General features: G+C 37.7%; 1 protein-coding gene across 2 annotated transcripts in view; it reads right to left on the reverse strand.

Annotated features, from left to right (window-relative positions):
• Positions 1 to 4,754: 4,754 nt before the first annotated feature.
• The window catches only part of LOC139974201 (receptor-type tyrosine-protein phosphatase S-like), a 65,170-nt gene continuing 53,028 nt past the window's right edge, over positions 4,755 to 16,896 (reverse strand). For both annotated transcript variants that reach the window (XM_071981184.1, XM_071981174.1), the window contains 8 exons: positions 16,746 to 16,895; positions 10,267 to 10,366; positions 9,568 to 9,644; positions 9,173 to 9,301; positions 8,386 to 8,514; positions 7,225 to 7,379; positions 6,776 to 6,911; positions 4,755 to 6,072 (listed from right to left, as the gene is read on the reverse strand). In XM_071981184.1, coding sequence (XP_071837285.1) covers positions 5,986 to 6,072; positions 6,776 to 6,911; positions 7,225 to 7,379; positions 8,386 to 8,514; positions 9,173 to 9,301; positions 9,568 to 9,644; positions 10,267 to 10,366; positions 16,746 to 16,895 — 963 coding nt within the window. In that variant the 3' untranslated portion in view covers positions 4,755 to 5,985. The remainder of the gene's footprint in view (positions 6,073 to 6,775; positions 6,912 to 7,224; positions 7,380 to 8,385; positions 8,515 to 9,172; positions 9,302 to 9,567; positions 9,645 to 10,266; positions 10,367 to 16,745; position 16,896) is intronic.

A 16,896-nucleotide genomic window follows, 5' to 3' on the forward strand; every position in this document is an offset into this window, starting at 1 on the left:
ATTTAAATGACTAAAACTTCGTGGAATCCCACTTTTGTTCTCGGGAAAAGCGTGTACTGGGTGATGGGGGTCTGTTACACGTATCCTGACAGGAACTTGAGAACTTTCATTTTTGGCCCAAATTCGACAATTTTGTAAGGCTATACCCTTATGATTTTGTTCGATTTTGGCCAAATTCACGACTTTTTTAATTCTTCCCAAAATTGTACCTGCAGTGTGTGGCGCCCTTTTGATTCCTTTCCAGGTGATAAGAGTAGTAAAAACACTAATATTTTGGTGGAAAAATGAAATTTAATAACCACATTTTGACGTCATTGATATCGGATTTAAATGACTAAAACTTCGTGGAATCCCACTTTTGTTCTCGGGAGAAGCGTGTACTGGGTGCTGGGGTCTGTTACACGTATCCTGAAAGGAATTTGAGAACTTTCATTTTTGGCCCAAATTCGACAATTTTGTAAGGCTATACCCTTATGATTTTGTTCGATTTTGGCCAAAATAACGACTTTTTTAATTCTTCCCAAAATTGTACCTGCGGTGTGTGGCGCCCTTTTGATTCCTTTCCAGGTGATTAGAGTAGGAAAAACACTAATATTTTGGTGGAAAAATGAAATTTAATAACCATATTTTGACGTCATTGATATCGGATTTAAATGACTAAAACTTCGTGGAATCCCACTTTTGTTCTCGGGAGAATCGTGTACTGGGTGCTGGGGTCTGTTATACATCCTGAAAGGAATTTGAAAAAGGAAAAATGAAATTTAATAAACATATTTTGACGTCATTGATATCGGATTTAAATGACTAAAACTTCGTGGAATCCCACTTTTGTTCTCGGGAAATGCGTGTACTGGGTGATGGGGGTCTGTTACACGTATCCTGACAGGAACTTGAGAACTTTCATTTTTGGCCCAAATTCGACAATTTTGTAAGGCTATACCCTTATGATTTTGTTCGATTTTGGCCAAATTCACGACTTTTTTAATTCTTCCCAAAATTGTACCTGCGGTGTGTAGCGCCCTTTTGATTCCTTTCCAGGTGATTAGAGTAGGAAAAACACTAATATTTTGGTGGAAAAATGAAATTTAATAACCATATTTTGACGTCATTGATATCGGATTTAAATGACTAAAACTTCGTGGAATCCCACTTTTGTTCTCGGGAGAAGCGTGTACTGGGTGCTGGGGTCTGTTACACGTATCCTGAAAGGAATTTGAGAACTTTCATTTTTGGCCCAAATTCGACAATTTTGTAAGGCTATACCCTTATGATTTTGTTCGATTTTGGCCAAAATAACGACTTTTTTAATTCTTCCCAAAATTGTACCTGCGGTGTGTGGCGCCCTTTTGATTCCTTTCCAGGTGATTAGAGTAATAAAAACACTAATATTTTGGTGGAAAAATGAAATTTAATAACCATATTTTGACGTCATTGATATCGGATTTAAATGACTAAAACTTCGTGGAATCCCACTTTTGTTCTCGGGAAAAGCGTGTACTGGGTGATGGGGGTCTGTTACACGTATCCTGACAGGAACTTGAGAACTTTCATTTTTGGCCCAAATTCGACAATTTTGTAAGGCTATACCCTTATGATTTTGTTCGATTTTGGCCAAATTCACGACTTTTTTAATTCTTCCCAAAATTGTACCTGCGGTGTGTGGCGCCCTTTTGATTCCTTTCCAGGTGATTAGAGTAATAAAAACACTAATATTTTGGTGGAAAAATGAAATTTAATAACCATATTTTGACGTCATTGATATCGGATTTAAATGACTAAAACTTCGTGGAATCCCACTTTTGTTCTCGGGAGAAGCGTGTACTGGGTGCTGGGGTCTGTTACACGTATCCTGAAAGGAATTTGAGAACTTTCATTTTTGGCCCAAATTCGACAATTTTGTAAGGCTAAACCCTTATGATTTTGTTCGATTTTGGCCAAAATAACGACTTTTTTAATTCTTCCCAAAATTGTACCTGCGGTGTGTGGCGCCCTTTTGATTCCTTTCCAGGTGATTAGAGTAGGAAAAACACTAATATTTTGGTGGAAAAATGAAATTTAATAACCATATTTTGACGTCATTGATATCGGATTTAAATGACTAAAACTTCGTGGAATCCCACTTTTGTTCTCGGGAGAAGCGTGTACTGGGTGCTGGGGTCTGTTACACGTATCCTGAAAGGAATTTGAGAACTTTCATTTTTGGCCCAAATTCGACAATTTTGTAAGGCTATACCCTTATGATTTTGGCCAAAATAACGACTTTTTTAATTCTTCCCAAAATTGTACCAGCGGTGTGTGGCGCCCTTTTGATTCCTTTCCAGGTGATTAGAGTAGGAAAAACACTAATATTTTGGTGGAAAAATGAAATTTAATAACCATATTTTGACGTCATTGATATCGGATTTAAATGACTAAAACTTCGTGGAATCCCACTTTTGTTCTCGGGAGAAGCGTGTACTGGGTGCTGGGGTCTGTTACACGTAACCTGAAAGGAATTTGAGAACTTTCATTTTTGGCCCAAATTCGACAATTTTGTAAGGCTATACCCTTATGATTTTGTTCGATTTTGGCCAAAATAACGACTTTTTTAATTCTTCCCAAAATTGTACCTGCGGTGTGTGGCGCCCTTTTGATTCCTTTCCAGGTGATTAGAGTAGGAAAAACACTAATATTTTGGTGGAAAAATGAAATTTAATAACCATAGTTTGACGTCATTGATATCGGATTTAAATGACTAAAACTTCGTGGAATCCCACTTTTGTTCTCGGGAGAATCGTGTACTGGGTGGTGGGGTCTGTTACACGTATCCTGACAGGAATTTGAGAACTTTCATTTTTGGCCCAAATTCGACAATTTTGTAAGGCTATACCCTTATGATTTTGTTCGATTTTGGCCAAAATAACGACTTTTTTAATTCTTCCCAAAATTGTACCTGCGGTGTGTGGCGCCCTTTTGATTCCTTTCCAGGTGATTAGAGTAGTAAAATCACTAATATTTTGGTGGAAAAATGAAATTTAATAACCACATTTTGACGTCATTGATATCGGATTTAAATGACTAAAACTTCGTGGAATCCCACTTTTGTTCTCGGGAGAAGCGTGTACTGGGTGCTGGGGTCTGTTACACGTATCCTGAAAGGAATTTGAGAACTTTCATTTTTGGCCCAAATTCGACAATTTTGTAAGGCTATACCCTTATGATTTTGTTCGATTTTGGCCAAAATAACGACTTTTTTAATTCTTCCCAAAATTGTACCTGCGGTGTGTGGCGCCCTTTTGATTCCTTTCCAGGTGATTAGAGTAGGAAAAACACTAATATTTTGGTGGAAAAATGAAATTTAATAACCATATTTTGACGTCATTCATATCGGATTTAAATGACTAAAACTTCGTGGAATCCCACTTTTGTTCTCGGGAGAATCGTGTACTGGGTGCTGGGGTCTGTTATACATCCTGAAAGGAATTTGAAAAAGGAAAAATGAAATTTAATAACCATATTTTGACGTCATTGATATCGGATTTAAATGACTAAAACTTCGTGGAATCCCACTTTTGTTCTCGGGAAAAGCGTGTACTGGGTGATGGGGGTCTGTTACACGTATCCTGACAGGAACTTGAGAACTTTCATTTTTGGCCCAAATTCGACAATTTTGTAAGGCTATATACCCTTATGATTTTGGCCAAAATAACGACTTTTTTAATTCTTCCCAAAATTGTACCTGCGGTGTGTGGCGCCCTTTTGATTCCTTTCCAGGTGATTAGAGTAATAAAAACACTAATATTTTGGTGGAAAAATGAAATTTAATAACCATATTTTGACGTCATTCATATTGGATTTAAATGACTAAAACTTCGTGGAATCCCACTTTTGTTCTCGGGAGAATCGTGTACTGGGTGCTGGGGGTCTGTTATACGTATCCTGACAGGAACTTGAGAACTTTCATTTTTGGCCCAAATTCGACAATTCTGTATTCCTTTTGATTCCTTTCCAGGTGATAAGAGTAGTTAAAACACTCATATTTTGGTGGAAAAATGAAATTTAATAACCATATCTTGACGTCATTTCATATCGGATTTAAATGACTAAAACTTCGTTGAATGCCACTTTTGTTTTATCATTCTCCTCAATGATTAGGGCGCCTTACTGTGTATATATATATATGGCATAATAATGTTCTAATTCATTCCCATTAGAAAGAAATAGCCTTTTTTCTACACAAGTTTATATATTGGTTTACTATGATTAACATGGCCAATATTAAACTTAAATTTCCGAGAAACTCTGCTTGAAGTTGATCAAAATACATATTTTAGCATCCTGAATGCGTATAAGCATCCTGAAATAAATCTGAGAAATTTCATAATCTTCTGGAAAATTTTGTAAGGCTAAATCCCTTATCATTTTTTCATATTTTGGCCCAAAATCGCGACTTTTTCAATTCTTCTCAAAATGATACAAACGGAGTAGGGCGCCCTTCTGTGTATATATCAAGCATAATTATGTTCTTATTCATTCCCATTTGAATGAAAATGGCCTGTTTTCTACACAAGTTGATATATTGATTTATTAATATTTTTTTCTTTTTTGCAATGTCGGTTTCATTAATCTTAAATGAAAGAGATACTGTGATCTGCTGTAGCAGTCAACTGTTCAGAAACAACTGTTCAGATCTATAAAGCTGGTCATGTTGATGATGTAACAAAAAAAAACAAAAAAAAAATCACCCATAGTTTGTTTACACAAAAGCGGGAATGGAAATTTTTTAAAGCACCATTTTATTTTTATTTTTTCCAACTCGTTACTGGCAATGTACTGGCTTATCACTACACCTGGCACGGTAAAGTCCAAAGCAACGTCAATGAAGTAACTTGTACTGAAAAGTGAGGCTTGAACTAAGTACTGATAGAAAAGTGCGGATTTCAGAACAAAGTTATTTCTTAAGTTTGGAAACTTACAACATTTAACTTGAAACCCCCCTAACACTACCACCCCCCATATAAAATAACAATATTGTATTGCTAGTTACTTAAAAAATAAACCGGTTTTGTTTGCATAGCATAATCTATTTAAAAAATAATAATAATTGGATTGTACACGAATCAAATTACCCTGTACTGGGATTTCATTGTGAAATAAAAAATTTCACCCAACTACAGTTGAAAATTATCCTTACAGTGAACTCTTGCAGGTTTTCTATGCTATTGAAAAGTAGAAATTCGATATACTTAAAACACAGACAAATCCAAATTTTAAATCTCAAACCCCTTAATGCTGTCCTAGAATAAATTACCCTGGATTTTATCTACAAACTATTAGCAAGGTTCTTGAAATATCGGATAAGATGATAGATATACATAATTAACGTGGTAAAGACTACTGTGGCTTCACATAGCAGCCCAATTTTTTTTTTTTTTTCAGTGATCGATTTCCCTGTTTAATACTGCTATATAAATAAAGAACTGTATATCTACAGAAAATTTCCAAATTCATCAGTTGATTATGCAATGAATAAGATGATGTCCAAAAGAAAAAGTATGAAAATATTACAACGGCTAAAGGCATCGTTGGCAGCTCCGGGGTATTAAGAAAAATGTTTTATCCAAATGGTATCACTCCGGGGCGAACCAGGGCCGACACCCCTGTGTGCGTGTGTGTGCAGCACACGATACAACTATCACAATACTGGAAGCATTAAAGGTGTCGAAACCAAATCAGATTTCATCTAAGCAGCATGTTTTGCATGTACGCTAGTCCACCGGCCCTCACAATGCGACTTATTTCACATCTCTAAAGCTGTTGTTAGCCAGTTGTTAGAAAGGGAATCCATCTCCATATTGTCAATGTTCTTGAATATGTTTCCCCTCGCTGAAAAACAATTTCAGAGCTGATATATATATATATCCGTTCTCGGTTTGGGAACATGCACGCACCTGTCGCTCTACCCTGGTCGAGACGAGGCACACCGAGCGTTCTTCGGTCATTATTCTATCGACTGTAATTTTCGTAGATGTTGCTGTCGTCAGGGTCTTCGAGATGAGACAGTACCGAGTCGAATATGCATTGGTACTGCAACTGGAAAATGGAAGAGGGGGGTATTTACTTTTACATATCATCAGAGACTGGAAATGGTAGAAAATGTTTGCGACTAATCATCTATTTTACGACACCCGACAATCTGCAACAGAGTACCGCTCCCTGTATCCCAGAAAAGTGCTTGGAATTAAGGCACTATATGTGACTGGTTCATATCTTGAATGTATTTGTGTACACAGCTGATTTGTAATGTAAGAGATATCCCCCCACCCCTGCACCACCCCCCTGCCCATTTTCTACCTTCAAGGGCAAAACACAATTATGATTATGAAAAATTTCCACCAGTGCCTAGAGCAAGGACTGTTAAAAAAAAAAACGGTCAACAATGATGGTGTAATGTATATTTTGATATGACAGTAAATCAAATGATTGCAATGTGGTATATTTAAAAGAGACATTAAAATTCACGGTCGTATGTTGCACTAGAAGAGTTGTATGTATGTATGTATATGTGATCTTCCCGCAAGCAGGAACTCTCGAAAGAAGCCATTGAGGCTTGAAGACTCGCAAGCTGACCGAAGCCAATCTCTCGGCACACATCCATTTAACGTCCATGTCAGGAAGTTGTTATTGAACAACACCCTTGCCAGACGACACACATTGCTGTCGGCGGGGAATCGAATCCAGGAATTTAAGTTAATCCAGTTAATCCAGGAATTTAAGTGTCGTCATTATTACTTACATAATTCTCCACCATGGAGGGTCTGGAGGTCCTAAGTTTATTGACCAGCTGAAAGATGTCGACCTTGTCTTCACTCTTGGTTTGGTCCAGCGCGGACAGTAACGCACAGAAAATGCCCGTTCTACCTATTCCGTCGCTAAAACAAGGAAAGAGGAAAGTTGAATGGATATGATGAGGCTTTTGGAAAGCTTTTTGTGTTTTTTCGGTCGACGCTTGGTATCGAAAGATGGCACCTCGGAATCCGAGTGCAAAGAGGACTCGAGGGGGGATCGGATAAATCGATACCAAACTAAACATTGGTCTGCTCCAACCCAGGCAAACCACCTTCCCAGGAGTAACTAACTGTGAAGCAACCATGAAAAAAAGGACCCTCCCTGTGGCTGGACTGTTCCCCCCATAAGTACTTTATCCTGTTATAAGGCTGGTTAAAGATCACTGATATATCTTACATGCAGTGAACTGTGATTGGTCCAAGGTCAGTCTCTGACTCCCATTGGTTGATCATGTTGATTGCATACAGCATAGTCTGTAGTGACCTGGGCGTCTCCTCAGAGTTTGGCCAATCCAAGCATTGTAAATGCATGATGATCCTAGGATTATCATTCTAAAAACAGTAAAGACCAGGCAAAGCAAAATTTAAAGAAGTTACCAGACACTTTATATTCAAATGTGTCGATTCACGTTGTATCGAACGATGCCATTTTGCTATAATAATCCAATGAGAGAACAGGACAGAATAAAGGAATCAACCATGGTGAAGCATTAACATAATCACTGTGATATATGTATCTTTACTACGTTGTAGTAAAACAAAGTGTGTTTGGTTTATATAACAGCACCTGTAATATAGATTACACGTTATATCGTTCACACATATATTATATAGTCTAAAGGTTTGGTTTTATTTCTTAGTTCTGAAAATGAAAGATCACTGCTGTTATTACCTAGAATTGTTAGATAATACAGTAATTTTGATGTGACTAGGACATTGGGAACCACACTGTCTATCCTGTCGTAAATTTTATTGGTCTAGAGCTGGGGTTCCCTAACTGGGGTGCATGAACTCCCAGGGGGTGCGTGAGTTCATCCCAGGAGACGTTTCTGAAAGTCAAAACTAGAGTTTTGTTGAACTAAAATCTGATATATCATATAATTTAGTAATGTACAAAAGTTGTACCTATCGACTAACTCTTTTCGCGTTCCATACGTTCCATACGCATATGTTGCCATTGTGAAACAATTCGTGATCTGATCTTGGAAGTTTCCAAATAATATTTGTTCATCTCGTGTTTTTTTTCATTACAATATTACACTATGAACTTGATCGTTATGAAGCACAGTTAATATGCGTATTATATAGTATAATAATGACTCAGATCGTGTCTCGAAAAGTTGGGGGTTCGTGGACAACTCTGACATCCACAGGGGGTTCGTGGGGGGATAAAGTTAGGGAAACCCTGGTCTAGAGTGAATTTAAACTGTTTGATTTTTCCTGAACTTTTCAAAGACATAGATCATCATGTACAGTAGTGCGTGATGCCACAGATATTTTTTTTGGGATAGTTTGTTTTTGACTTTTAGGTTTTACCGAAGATGATAGCTGCTCTTACCGTTTGTGATGAGTTGACTAACTCCAGTTTACGGTACCGGACTCCATTCTGGTCATCACATGACAACTGGGTCACTGTAAATGGTCCGCAGTCGAAGGTGCCCGGTTCGGACCAGTACTGAGCCATCGACTGCATTGGAGAGAGTGAAGATAATAAAGGTGTTAGGGGACTTAGGAGAAGTTGTGACATAAAAATTTGGTTGAGGGTGGTGGTTGGGAAGTGGGGAGGAGAGTGGAGTAATAAAGGTGTTAGGGACTTAGCTATTTGAAGATACAGTTGAAAGAAGATATACAGATCTATATCTCATGTGGCAAGTTAGGGAAGTTGTGACATAAAAATTTGGTTGAGGGAGGGGGAATGTGGGGAGGAGAGTGGGGGAAGGTGGGTGGGGTAATTAAGGTGTTAGGGATTTAGCTATTTGAAGATACAGATCTATATCTAATGTGGCAAGTGAGGGAAGTGGTGACATAGAAACTTGGTTGAGGATGGGTTGGGGGATGTGGGGAGGAGAGTGGGGGTAGGGGAGGGGTGTATTGGGAGGAATAATTATCTCCAGGTGACAGTGCTTATTTGAAAATATTGTTTGCTAAATAAATAGGGTAAAACATAAAATAAGATGGCAAGTATTGCTCATTTAGATCAAATCTGTTCTTTCGCTGACTCCATGGGAAGGGTGACGGCACGGTGGTGCCCAATGGGAGTGGGTGTATATGCTAAATAAGTAGTTAACTCTCACAAACGACGACATCACATTACATCGATGTTGATAAATTGTTAGTGGACATACCTTGTCATCCATATCGTTCAACATGACGATAACGTACGAGTTGTAGTCCCATATCATCCGCCAGAAATCGAGGACAGTGTTCGGTAACGGCATCTGAGTTCCCAGGAACATATCCTTCTTACTATATCCCTGAGATCAAGAGAACGAAAAATGTAAAGAGAAAAAAATTTGGCAGGATAAATAAAGCTCTGTATTAAAGGTGAGAGCGAATAATTTCTTTTAGAGTGAGTCATCACCACACACTGTCTTGACACTACGTTTGTATATTAATGAGTCAACGTATAAATGTACTTGTTAAAGAGGACCAAGATCTTAGACAGTCCAGGTTATTGATACTTCTGATATTTATTGATTGACATTCTTGTAAAACGTTTACTTATGTTAAGTTAACTCACACTCATGAAAGTGGCATTGATGTAGTTGTTACCCTTGGCACCAACATCGGTCATCAGATAAGGCCTGTACGTGTCCACTGTTCGGGGTGGGGGGGGGATGGGGGAATAAGTAAAATCATAAATTAATCAAGTGATCAATAAATTATTCAATCAATCAAGCAATCAACACTTTTATTACAAAGTTACTATTTTCCCATTGCACCAGCTGAGGAACCAATGTTGTCATCAGTTTACTAATAAAGAATTATTCCAGAAATTTAGCATATCTTTACAGCTGAAACATCTTGACGGTCAACATAGCTACTGAACATTGCTAACATTTAAAATTTTCCTTGGTCTATGACGTATCGAACTAAAATTCATTTCGCAAATGAAAACAAAACGATTGAGCTGTACGTATTTTAGGCCAAAATAGTAGACCACCATGGCAGGCAATTAGCAATAATGCTTAATTGACTGCCAAGTGTTAAATTTCAAACAAATCTGAGCTAATATGAAACTGAAATAATTCATAATTAGGAAAAAAAAACATTGCAGTTTTTTTTCTCTCAACAATTATAGGGTCAAATCCAGGATATTACAGGAGTCTTTTTAGTGGGATATATGTGTAGTGTACTTATGCATGCTCTGTTATTGATAACAAATATGATCATATATAGTAATTGTCATGATGAGAAATGAATAATACTAAATGCTTGCCTGGTATACGGCCCGGATAACGGTTCTTGCTGTAATTTTCTCTGCTTTTTCCTCCCTTCAATTTCCCGTCTGGTGGCGTCACTGAAATCAACTGTAAAGTCTGAAACGAAAAGAAAAACACTGAGTTATCTAGTCGTGGATGACGAAAGTAATACTCACGATAACGTTAAAAATGGAATTACATTTGTATTATGATCACAACAGTTTGGACTAATGTTGGAGAAATAGGCTGTAAATTCACCGAGTACGACATTCACGGTCCGTGAAATAAAAAACGCACATCATGAGAATGTGATCCCGTCAACACGAGAGTAACCCACAGTTCTTTTTTAAGGATTCCATAAACAAAAAGGAAATAGCACAAGCCTTGGCCAAGCAAGAAAACCAGAAATCCCTCAGGATTGGTGATTCTCTGCCTCATTTCACATACGAAAATTGAATGTTACTTGTGCGGGCACACACACAAGAAACCTTAAATAATAATACTCAAAAGAGGTGCATCTACATTCCAAGTAGCATGAATACACTCAAATATTTTAAACTTTAAAGTTGTGATGCTATTATTATTTCAGAATTTGACCATGTAGTGGTGACCTCCAATGACCTTTGAACTGTACAAAAATCCAGTAGGGGGTCTGTTACTTACTAAGTTGGATCATATAAGTCAAGTATAAAAATTCATCCAAAATTTGCTTGTTTCTCTTTGGCGACTTTGAATTACTAGCTCTGGTGACCCCAATGACCTTTGACCTGCGCCGATGACAAAGGAGTTCTTCTATTCACTAATGCGCATCCACATACCAAATATGGAGTTGATCGAACCACCACTTATTTTGTATGTTAGTGAGTTTACAAGCCAAGGTGTCACACAAACAACAAAAACTCAACAAATCCAGGACCGAAAAAGATATAAACATGAAAATCAAAAGGTACATTCATACGGTAAGAGAAAAAGCCAGTAAAATGTATCAGTATATTAAGTTGCACTAAAGGAGGCATATAAAGGAAAATCAAAAGGTACATACATCAACGACCATGATACAAGACTATAAACCAAAAACACAGCCCTAAAAATTATGGTCCAAAACAAATTAGGACCCTAACAATTTTCTGGTTCCCGCCCAGTGTCGTCTGTACGATTTCATGGGTGGTGGGGCCATGTAACCAATTCCCCAACTGGCATCCATTCCCCCCCCCCACCACTTCCTTAATTTGTTTTCAAATTCTCCAACTGAGCCCCGAGGTTGAGCGGGGCATGGCTATTGCCCCCCACCCCATTTGCACAGGCCACTGTCCCCCCCAAATGGTAGGTCTACAACATATTTTGGTCTAAATCTAAACACATTTTATTTGTACATTAATTTGGCCAAAACGATTTTGGTCCCAAAATATTTGAGTACAAACAAATTTTGGGTCACAAGCAATTATTGGTCACAAGCACTGTTTGGGTCATAACAAACTTTCGGTCAAAATTTTTTATTCGTGAAAAAAATGTTGGTCTAAAAAAATTTGGTTTGAAAAAATGTTGGTCCAAAAAAGTTGAGTCCCCCAAAAAATTTGGTCACAAAAATATTGGGGTCTGAAAACTTGTTCTCTTGGTACAATAAAAAAAAAAAAAAAAAAATGCGCCAATTTTTTTCTTTTTGTCAGAATATTGAGGCGTCGGAATATAGAGACATCGGAACATAGAGATGTCGGAACATAGAGATGTAACCCAACTGGTAGTAGGGGTGGGGAAAGCTTTTTATAGAAAACATTGTTAAGTCTGAAGAATATGTCAACCCTACATTATTGCAAATATGAACTCATCTGGTCAATAAGGAATTCTGACACAGTATTAAGAGGGTCCCCCAGTGCTGAAATAGAAAACTTGGGTATCGGGTGCGACACTGGTGGGCATTCCCCAAAACATTCTAAGGTTCAATGACATACTCAAAAGTTACTGTGATACAGCAGTGAGTGCTCTGTTAATCAAGAATAAAACTTGACTTGACTTCAAACCCCAGAGACAACCTCTTCAAATTTCTGCTATTTTCCCTCTTCCATTCTGAAGTTGAAATATTAGAAACAAGCATTATTTCTCAACAGTTAATGTGGCCCAGTGGTTAGTGCCTGTAACTGAGAGAATAAGACAAACTCCTTGTCTAGGGTTCAAACCCCACGTTAGGCATCTTTTATCTTCAGCTCTTTTACCTCTTCCATTCTGAAGTTGAAATATTATAAACAAGCAATGATTCTCAACAGTTGCAGTGGCCAAGTGGTTAGTGCTCTGTAACTGAGAAAATAAGACAAACTCCTTGTCTAGGGTTCAAACCCCACGTTAGGCATCTTTTATCTTCAGCTCTTTTACCTCTTCCATTCTGAAGTTGAAATATTATAAACAAGCAATGATTCTCAACAGTTGCAGTGGCCAAGTTGGTAGTGCTCTGTAACTGAGAGAATAAGACAAACTCCTTGTCTAGGGTTCAAACCCCAGGTTAGGCATCTTTTATCTTCAGCTCTTTTACCTCTTCCATTCTGAAGTTGAAATATTATAAACAAGAAATGATTCTCAACAGTTGCAGTGGCCAAGTTGGTAGTGCTCTGTAACTGAAAGAATAAGACAAACTCCTTGTCTAGGGTTCAAACCCCAGGTTAGGCATCTTTTATCTTCAGCTCTTTTACCTCTTCCATTCTGAAGTTGAAATATTATAAACAAGCAAAGATTCTCAACAGTTAATGTGGCCAAGTTGGTAGTGCTCTGTAACTGAAAGAATAAGACAAACTCCTTGTCTAGGGTTCAAACCCCAGGTGAGGCATCTTTTATCTTCAGCTCTTTTACCTCTTCCATTCTGAAGTTGAAATATTATAAACAAGCAATGATTCTCAACAGTTGTAGTGGCCAAGTTGGTAGTGCTCTGTAACTGAAAGAATAAGACAAACTCCTTGTCTAGGGTTCAAACCCCAGGTTAGTCATCTTTTATCTTTAGCTATTTTACTCCTTTCATTCTGAAGTTTAAATATTAGAAACGAGCATTATTTCTCAACAGTTACAGTGGCGCAGTTGGTAGTGCCCTGTAAATAGAGAGTCAGCCAAACTCCATATCTCCGGTTCAAGCCCAGCTAGAGCCTTTTACTTTTCTGTTCTTTGGAATAATTGGAAGTATAAAGATAAGAAACGAAGTTTATTAATTGGGAACCAAAATGGTGTAATGGGTAGTTCCGTGGGCAATGATTCATCGTTGGCTCGGTTCAAGCCCTGGGTGTGATTGCTGCAAAAGGAGATCGCCCCAAACGGTGATCGCCGGTACCCCCTCCCCCCGACAAGGTTCCAAAGGGCCTGGGGTGATCGCCGGTACCCCCTCCCCCCTGACAAGGTTCCAAAGGGCCTGGGGTGATCGCCGGTACCCCCTCCCCCCTGACAAGGTTCCAAAGGGCCTGGGGTGATTGCCGGTACCCCCTCCCCCTGACAAGGTTCCAAAGGGCCTGGGGTGATCGCCGGTACCCCCTCCCCCCTGACAAGGTTCCAAAGCGGAGAAAAAGTTTTGGGGAAAAAACTTCAAAGTCCAAACACTTGATCTTTAAATATTTGAAAAGCTTCTCAAATCAGTGTCCCACCTGATGGTCTACTGGTAGAGAATTTTTTGGGGCATCACAAGATCCCTGGTTCAATGCCAGCTTGTGATTTTCTTTTGCAAGTCATCTTGTAAAAGACATCCCCTCCATTAAAAAAAAATAACAGGACACTACTGGTTCTTTAAATCTTGTTTGCAGCATACACCAATAAAAAAATAAAAATGAAGGCAAAAATAAAAATATATAAATACATTAAGTATAAAAAATAAATAAAAAGAGACTAAAAAGCCCGGAAACCTTCAATACATGACTCATGCAGTATTCTTAACCATTCCTTAGTGTTAAAGGGCAAGGAGTTGCTAGAGAAGGATAACAATAATTATTGCTTCAATTGCTTTAAATAATTGGTCAAATTGGTCAAACATTGGTCAAATTGGTCAAACATAGTTTAACCATTTTTGTGCTAAATCATTTCTTTGACAGGACTTTTCTCCACCCTAAATAAGACCCTTCAGCTATCTGTCCCAATCAAAACTATCCTCACAATATGTCAAAAGCATAGTAAAATTGATGATTTACCATGGACTTCTTTAGGCAAACTGTTGAGTAATAACTTCTAAGTCATTCTTAGCAAGACTATTAATACAGTTCTGTACACTTTTGAACATTTTGGAACAAACACAATGATGGGAATTTCCAAGAATTTACTCAATCGTGAGAATATTTCTTATCTGCTGCGAATCCAACTTAAAAAGGGCTTAGAATTAATTTAAAATCTTGCAGACATAAAAAAATAAATATATCAAGATTGTTGTGTCAAAGTTTCCTGAGCAAACTTAAAAACAATGTGTACAGAAACACTAAATATTGATATCTATGCATGGATAATAATTAACATTATAATACATTTTCAATAAGAATAGCAACTCTTGAGATGAAAATAATAAATATAAGCTTAATATAGCTTGTTTTTGTAAGTGCCACATAAGATTTCAAAATATTTCATATTTGGATGAAGAGTAGAGCAGCATGGCAATATCACACATGCAGCATTCTGGATTGAATTATCGCAAACGATATATAGTTGTGTGATCACAAATTCTGTAAAATCCATTTCAGAAAGGGCTTCAGGATATGAGACCATTTGGGGAAACTGTGCAGTCTCACATTTTGAAGTTATCGTGTTAACAAGGTTTTTTTTCAGTTTGTGACCTCTGTTGATCTTCAAATGACCTTTGACCTCCACACAAAAAACAGCAGTCTTCTACTTGATAAGGTACAGAGCCACATACCAAGTATAAAGTAAATCCAGCAAAAACTGCATTTTTATTTTATTTTCAAGTAACCATGTTTTGCAATGTTTCCAGACTTTGAACTCTGTTGACCACTAATGATCTTTGACCTCCACACAAAGCAACAGCAGTCTTCTACTTGATAGGGTAGAGCCACATACCAAGTATAAAGTAAATCCAGCAAAAACTGCATTTTTATTTTATTTTCAAGTAACCATGTTTTGCAATGTTTCCAGACTTTGAACTCTGTTGACCACTAATGATCTTTGACCTCCACACAAAGCAACAGCAGTCTTCTACTTGATAGGGTAGAGCCACATACCAAGTATCAATAAATCTAGCTTTAAAATACATTTTTATTTTTATTTTCAAGTAACCATGTTTTGCAATGTTTCCAGACTTTGAACTCTGTTGACCACTAATGATCTTTGACCTCCACACAAAGCAACAGCAGTCTTCTACTTGATAGGGTAGAGCCACATACCAAGTATAAAGTAAATCCAGCAAAAACTGCATTTTTATTTTATTTTCAAGTAACCATGTTTTGCAATGTTTCCAGACTTTGAACTCTGTTGACCACTAATGATCTTTGACCTCCACACAAAGCAACAGCAGTCTTCTACTTGATAGGGTAGAGCCACATACCAAGTATCAATAAATCTAGCTTTAAAATACATTTTTATTTTTATTTTCAAGTAACCATGTTTTGCAAGGTTTCCAGACTTTGAACTCTGTTGACCACTAATGATCTTTGACCTCCACACAAAGCAACAACAGTCTTCTAGTCAATAAAGAGGATTTGTATATCAACTAACTCCAAAGCCTTCTTTTCGAGTTCTCGTGTTTACAGGGTTTTCACACTTTGATCTCTGTCGATCTCAAATGACCTTGGACCTCATTTACATAAAACAGCAGCAGTCTTCAACTCAATAAGGACGATTCACATATCAAGTAACTCGAGCCTTCAAGCCTTCTTTGGCAGTGCTCATATTTACGAGGTATTCAGAATTTGACATCCGTTGACTTCAAATGACCGTTGCCCTCACTATACAAACACTATTGGATCTTTCACTCAATAAGGTGGATCTACAAACTGAGTATGAAGTAAATCCAAGCTTCACTTTTTTTTATTAGAGAGTTTACATCCAAAATTATGCATCACACGCTCACAAACATACACTAATAAACATACGCCATCCTCTATCACAAGGACTACTCCTGCCTCCAGCAAGGAATCAAGGAGCTTGGGGTACTTATGCCATCTTAAGCGAACAATTGAAAAGTCTTTCACACTGTGCATTCAAAATAAAAAATAAAATAAATAAGACATTTGGTGTTCGCATATATGCTCCCTAGTTGCAAGCCCTCATCGAGCTTTTGCGAACTCTCCCATAATGGGGGAATAATGCATCGAAATGGACCGGCCTGATTTGGTAATACTGCATAGGAAATAGGATGTCCACAGCGTAATATCTTGGACAAAATTTGTGTACGGCATTTCAATGAACTGCAGTTTGTGGATTTCCCGAACCCAACAACATGGGAGCATTATGGAGACCTAAAATTTGTAAATAAAACAAGTGTAAATTCCTTTATACATATCTGATATAAATGACTATTATTATTATATACCTCAAACTGATCTTGTAGGTACGACCTTCCAGTCTCAATGTTCATCTCTTTCAGTCTGCTCAGCTCCGTCCGCAAGTTTGCCGTCTCGATGCTGGTCTTACCGATGATGAAATGCTCCAGCAATGCATCAAAAATGAACTGATACTGCTCC

The sequence above is a fragment of the Apostichopus japonicus genome, chromosome 2, assembly GCF_037975245.1.
Source record: "Apostichopus japonicus isolate 1M-3 chromosome 2, ASM3797524v1, whole genome shotgun sequence".
NCBI lineage: Eukaryota > Metazoa > Echinodermata > Holothuroidea > Aspidochirotida > Stichopodidae > Apostichopus > Apostichopus japonicus.